The sequence below is a fragment of the Nanorana parkeri genome, unplaced genomic scaffold (genome assembly GCF_000935625.1).
Source record: "Nanorana parkeri isolate BGI_ZX_2015 unplaced genomic scaffold, ASM93562v1 scaffold1071, whole genome shotgun sequence".
In the NCBI taxonomy this organism is placed as follows: domain Eukaryota; kingdom Metazoa; phylum Chordata; class Amphibia; order Anura; family Dicroglossidae; genus Nanorana; species Nanorana parkeri.
The window spans coordinates 215214-221432 of record NW_017307339.1 but is presented as its reverse complement, the minus strand read 5'-3'; the positions used below and the strand labels follow the sequence as shown (position 1 = coordinate 221432).

The 6219-nt window shown below is 41.4% G+C and overlaps 2 protein-coding genes across 9 annotated transcripts in view; one reads left to right on the top strand and one right to left on the bottom strand.

The window, feature by feature from the left end:
- Positions 1–6219, top strand: part of MCPH1 (microcephalin 1) — a 238927-nt gene that overhangs the window by 103837 nt on the left and 128871 nt on the right. The gene's annotated exons all lie outside the window — the stretch shown is intronic.
- The window catches only part of ANGPT2 (angiopoietin 2), a 54602-nt gene that overhangs the window by 19291 nt on the left and 29092 nt on the right, over positions 1–6219 (bottom strand). For 4 of the 8 annotated variants that reach the window (XM_018567604.1, XM_018567598.1, XM_018567605.1 and 1 more), the window contains one exon: positions 4158–4390. In XM_018567604.1, the coding sequence (XP_018423106.1) occupies positions 4158–4390 (233 nt within the window). Of the gene's footprint in view, positions 1–864; positions 874–1696; positions 1724–4153; positions 4391–6219 lie in introns of all 8 variants that reach the window. The other 4 variants (XM_018567600.1, XM_018567601.1, XM_018567603.1 and 1 more) reach the window with 4 other exon arrangements.

Here is a 6219-nt window from a genome sequence, read left to right as displayed (position 1 = left end):
TCTATTTATTGGAAAAATGCATCTCCAGATCTCTAGAATTTATTTTACTGCTTGTAAAAATTAAATAAGTGGCCATAGGCCGTATTGTCCAGGGCAGCCAGCCTCGCAGATAGTCAAAACAGATTTAATATTTCCCATGAAAAACTAGTGAAATGTCAGCTTTGATCTTTTATAAATAGGTCCCATAGTCATTAAATACATTGCTTGTATGATAGCTCTGTCATAAAATATTAGGTTTAATAGCTGTGTTGTTATTGTAGGCATTCAGCCATTTATCACACTATACAGCGTTGTGTAAATGCTGTTATGTGCGCAGTCCTGATAACACTGTAGACATGGAGGATAAATTGCTGTTTTAGTTTGGCGCTTACTACATCGAGACATATGCAACTTTATAAATGTATAGCCACTAGTTTGCTAAGAGAGCTGCTATTAAAGTAAATTACCTATTTTTAAGCTAAGCACTAAAACAAATAAGAAGCAATGTTACTCACAATAAAGAAAGCATTACAGTAGTAGTATATATTCCCACTGCAAATGGTATATGCTAACAGGTCAGGGCTTGGAATGGCAGCCCAGAGGACTGGCACATCATAAGAGGATAAAGCACCCCTTTTTAAAAAGCATTTAGGTGAATCTACTAGCAGGAGCCTATAATCTGGAATTGTGAATAGAAATGAAGATGCTGTTATCCAGAATCAACTGGGATATGGACAATATCCCAATTTTAACCAATTTTAGTAGCAGTCTTATAATATTTGAAGAAAGTACACGCGGTAAGCATACATGGCAAAACTCACATTGGTTGAACATGACTGACCAAAACATGCAACGCACCAACCATATTCAGGAGCTTATCAGAACTTTAGGGTGCTTAAGATAAAATATTTTTGAAGTGAACTATTGCCTTTTACAGCTGAATGCTTGACCAGGTAGCTCATCAATGATCAATGCAGTCACCCTCTCCCCTGAATGCAGTGTGATATATTTGCACTTTGGTGAAGATATGGGAATTTCTGCTTCTACATTCATGAATGTTATAAGCATACATTGTGTAGCAATTTGAACTTCTGACTTAGTCATTTATAGAGCAAAGGAAGTCAGCAGATAGAGCCATTTAGATTATGTTTTATAGGGAATATACAGCCTTTTTAATGATTTTTAGGTATACATGTAAAAAGAGCTTAATGTAAAATTTAGGGCTGCAACAACTAATCGACAATCGATTATAATAGATTATTGAAAAGGTTGTCAACTTTTTCAATCATCGATTAATCGGCTTCTGGTTAGTTGGCCCTGTTCACGGCTCCACACACGTTGTGTGCCGTACCTCCTCCCCACCTCACGCTCTCCGCTGCCAGAACCGCCCGCATCCACACGCCGCACCTCCTCCCCGCCTCACGCTCACCGCCCTCCCACATCCACGATCGGCACAGGGACGCGGGGAGAAGAAGTAAGGAGGAGCAGGTGTGGGGCGATGACAATCGCCGGTAGACAGGCCCTATCTCAGAAGCAAGTTGCTGGAAGACTGCTCAGGTAAGCCTGCACTCCCCCCCCACATGGTGCTCTATAATGCAGGGGGTGTGGAATTTTTAGAAAAAACTACTTGTCCAAGGACTAAAGCGGGGGCCGAATCTACTTGTCCCTCATGACAATCTACTTGTCCTAATACAAAAAAAATAATTTTAACCAAAACCGTATTTAGCAGTGCTAAGAAGCACTTCTCATTGGTCAGTGCTGTCAGGTGACTGCGTTGACCAACGAGTGCTTGCAATTTGCAAGCGAAATTCAGAATACATGGAACAGGTACAGATAGTACACCCGTACTGGTGGACGGGAAGGGCCATTCGCCGAAAGGTAAGTATAGTGGGAGGGAGATTTGTGCGGGTAATTCCATTTTCCTAAATTACTTGGGAAAGTGATTATACACTTTAGGGTTGGTGCAGATTTGGGGATTCCCAGGACGTGCTATCGTGTGTGGTGGCATACAGCGGTTGCATCAGCATGTATGGGGTTACATCTGCGTGGCAATCGCTGAAAAAAAGGTAGATGTACCTATTTTCACGACATGCACCACGCAGTGTTTTCAACCGTGATCATGTGGAATTGCCCAGGCGGTATTGCAGCAGGAAAACGCGCAATCTGCCTGGCACGACTCGGGTGCCATTATAATGGCACTGACAGCACGATCGGCGGTGGTGTGCGATTCCGTGACCACCCAGCCATCCGCTCGGTTTCTTGCACGATTTCCGGGCAGTCACGGATCGCACACCCCTGCCGATCGCGCTGGCAGTGCCATTATTTTCTAATGACACCCCAGTCATGTCAGGCAGATTGCGCGTTTTTCTTGATGCAATACCGCCCTGCCCGAGCAGTTGCACACGATTGCAGTTGAAAACACTGCGCATTTATTCGCATGCAGATGGGGCAGCGGGGCTGGTTTTCATTTTTTAAATTTTTATTTACTTTGTAAAAAATTTTCATTTGTTTTATTATTTTTCCTTAATCGCCTTTTTATTTAGTTACATTTTTAATTATTATTTTTTACTTTTTCATTTTAACTATTTTTACAAACAACTTAACTGTATTGCTATCACACAGCACAGATAATAATAATCCTGTGTGATAGCATTTGGAAGTGACAGGTACTCTTTATTGACCCTGTCACCTCCAACACGGGAGTTCTAGCACCGCACTTTTGCTAGAACTCCTGTGATAGGAACGAGCAGCGGCCGCCGGGTACAGAGGCTGAGGGAGGTGACAGAGCCTGTCACAGCTCCACTGTCCGGCTTTGTCACTGCTCCACGCCCCCTGCCACGTCACGGCTCCACGCCCTCCGCTCCATCCCCAGTTCTCAGCGCTCCGTCCCCGCTCCGTCAACGCACCCCGCTCTCGGTGCTCCACGCCCCCCGCTCGCAGCGCCGCTCTCGGCGCTCATTTAAGAAAAAAAACCCCGCCCTGCTACTTGTCCGTAGCAGGGCTAAAATAGTGACAAAACAACTTGCCCGGAACTACATGTCCTGGGCGTCGGGCGATATGAATTCCACACCCCTGTAATGTATTGCTGGGATTTGTATTCCTCTATAGCTGATGGTACATTGTGCTGTATATTATACAGAGGACTACACTGTATGTATAATGTACTATTGCTGAGATTTGTTGTATCCCTCTATAGCTGGTGGTATTCTGCATTGCGCTGTATAGAGGACTACAAATCCCAGCAATAGTACATTATACAGTGCAGTACAGAGCATTTCGCTGTATAATATATTATTGCTGGGATTTGTTGTACTCCTCTGTAGCTGGTGGTATTCTGTATTGTGCTGTATAATGTACTATTGCTGGGATTTGTAGTCCTCTATAGCCGGTGCCATTCTGCATTCATTGCTATATAATTTTACACTTTTCATTTCACTATATTGCACACCACACTTTTTTTTTTCTTATTTACTTCTACCGCTCCAAGCTTGCTCCTTTGATGGACTACAATCTCAATACAAACTAGTAGTCCCATCACTGGAGCCGTTTTTTATAATGGATTTTATTTTATTTTTTTAACCGATTAATCGAACTCAATAATCGGCTAACCGGTTTTGAAAATAATCGTTAGCTGCAGCTCTAGTAAAATTGTGTGTGCTAGATTCTATTTACATTTTGTCAATGTTTACTGTGTGTGTGTCTGTGTGTGTTGTATGTACTCACGGACCTAAAACTTGCACTGTAAAAACCTCAATGACTGTGCTTTTATTGCTGCTTCTTCTTACAATACAAACCTGAGTAGGTTGATTGATAAAAATAACAATGTGCTAAACGCTACATGTAATGCAATAACAAAACTATAGATACCCAAGAATACAATCATGTAAAAATCATATAAGAATTACGTTAACGCTGAAATACAAAAAAAAAAATAGCTCAACATATGTATGAGCAGTAATTACACCATACCTATCTACTTTATTAGGAAAAAACTTGAATATAAACAGTCCACATTTTCATGCATAATTCATAAGGGTCAACCTTTTCAAATTATTGAAATTGTTTGTCACATTTTGCATTAACTGTTTTATAATTAACATTTCTTCAGACAGTAGAATCCTCTCTATGCATGCTTGACTATCTGACGTTATTTCCAGAGTAGGTCTGTTATAACATACCTGTTTGCGGTGTCATCCTTGTTAGCAGATTGTGCACAGTCTCCATCAGATCATGCTGTTGTTTCTGCAGCATAGAGTTATTTGACGATGCTGTCATCAGCTGCTTCTCTAAATCTTCAATAATGGAATTTTGTCTGAGTACTAAGGTTTGCAGTTTATCTTTTTCTTCCTTCATTGACTGGAGTTGCCGGGTGTGTTTATCTTCCATACTTAGCACTTTATTTTCTAAATGGCTACAAACATATGCAAGTTAGCATGTCATTTTTAACAATTACATAGTATTGTATATTGTAGTACAATAACAGGACTGATCAATGCTCTGTTGCGGAAAAGCATTCAAATATTTTAACACTGAATCTCAATTCAATAAATTTGATTTATGGGATTATATTATATTACATACACATGTTTTCCAGCATTTGTTATAAAGTAAATCAAATCCTTGTATATTGATTTGGCAGTTCTTAAGTGCTGATTTTATGCACTAAAATTAATTTCACACCATTGTCGGGGGGAGTTTTGGGATTTCTCAAAGGGGTAACAAATACACAAAAAAGTTTCATTTGCACATTATACAAGAACTAATATATATTTTATTTATTTTTCAATGTTGCTCTATGTTTTTAACCACTTGAAGACCGCGGTGTTTCACCATTTTTCAGTGTTCAGCGCTGCTGTACTTTGGCTGACGTTTATTCCGTCATGCAACGCTGTACTGAAATTAATTTTATACCATTTTTTGGGGACAGATAGAGCTTTCTTTTGGTGGTATTTAATCACCGCTGGGGTTTTTATTTTTTACTATATAACAAAAAAGTACCCTAAATTTTGTGAAAAAAACATGTTTCCCTATAAAATGTTATAAAACATTTATTTTCACCCCAATTTTTTGATATAATATAAAAGACGGGGTCACGTCGGGTCAATAGACACTAAATATGCCAACCTTTAAAAGTGCGCGCGCCCGCGAAATCGCAGAAAACGACCGCAACCAAAATTGGCCATAGGCGACACTTTAAACGTTTTTACCGCTCATCAGTTTAGTGTTATCAGTGATTGATGGCCCTAAAATTATTGCTCTCACTCCGACGTTTGCGGCGATATGTAACATGTGCTGCATAATAGGCGCAATCGTCGTTTTCGTACATAGGCGCAACCGACGCATGTTTGTATGTGGGGGGGCGGGGGACTTTAAAACATTTTTTATGTCATTTTTTTTATTATTATTTGTGAATATTTTTTTAGCTTTATTTTTTTTAATGCTGTAATTTTTTTTTTTTTTACTTTTTTTAGACAACTTTATTGCTATAACATAGGGGATTAAGAAATCCCCTATGTAATAGCCAGTTCACCAAACAGGTCCTCTTTATGGAGACATCAGGGGTCTCCAAGACCTCTGATGTCACCTAGGGACCCCCACAGAAGCTGATGAAGCAGAGATCTGCTTCATCAGCTTCTCTCCGGTGTTCTGCACCGGAGAGTGACACTGAATGCAGGAAGTGATGTAATATACATCACTTCCTGCATTCGGGGACAGGAAGAGAGATCAAAGGGAAATCGAGTAATGATCTCCCTTTGATCTGCTGTTAGAGCGTCGCCGTGCCGGTCCCAGCCGCACCGGCCACATCGGATCACGGACCGGCAGCGGCGACGAGGAGACGGCGGGACATAGGTACGGGGGGGGGGCGCACACCCGCAACTCCTGCAAGCGATCGGGCGTCTCTAGAGACGCCTGATCGCTTGTATGTAAACAGCCATCGCTGGCTGTTTACATGCTCACAGTTTTCCCTCTCGTGTGCGCGCTGAGTGCCGCACACGAGAGGGGGGAGGGGCAGGACGTCTTAAGACGCCCTCCCGCTCCTAGCAGACGTCCGTCCGGCCGTTCACAAACGGCCATGGACGGAAGGTAGTTAATATTGTTGTAAAGTCATAAATTATATAATCGTATTTTTTTGTGTATGCCTGGGACCCTGAAAGTCACATATCTTTATAAAATGGGTGTACTGCTTTGGTTGGGCATGTGGTGCCTTTATCATCAGCTAATCCAATGTTTTTAGGGAAA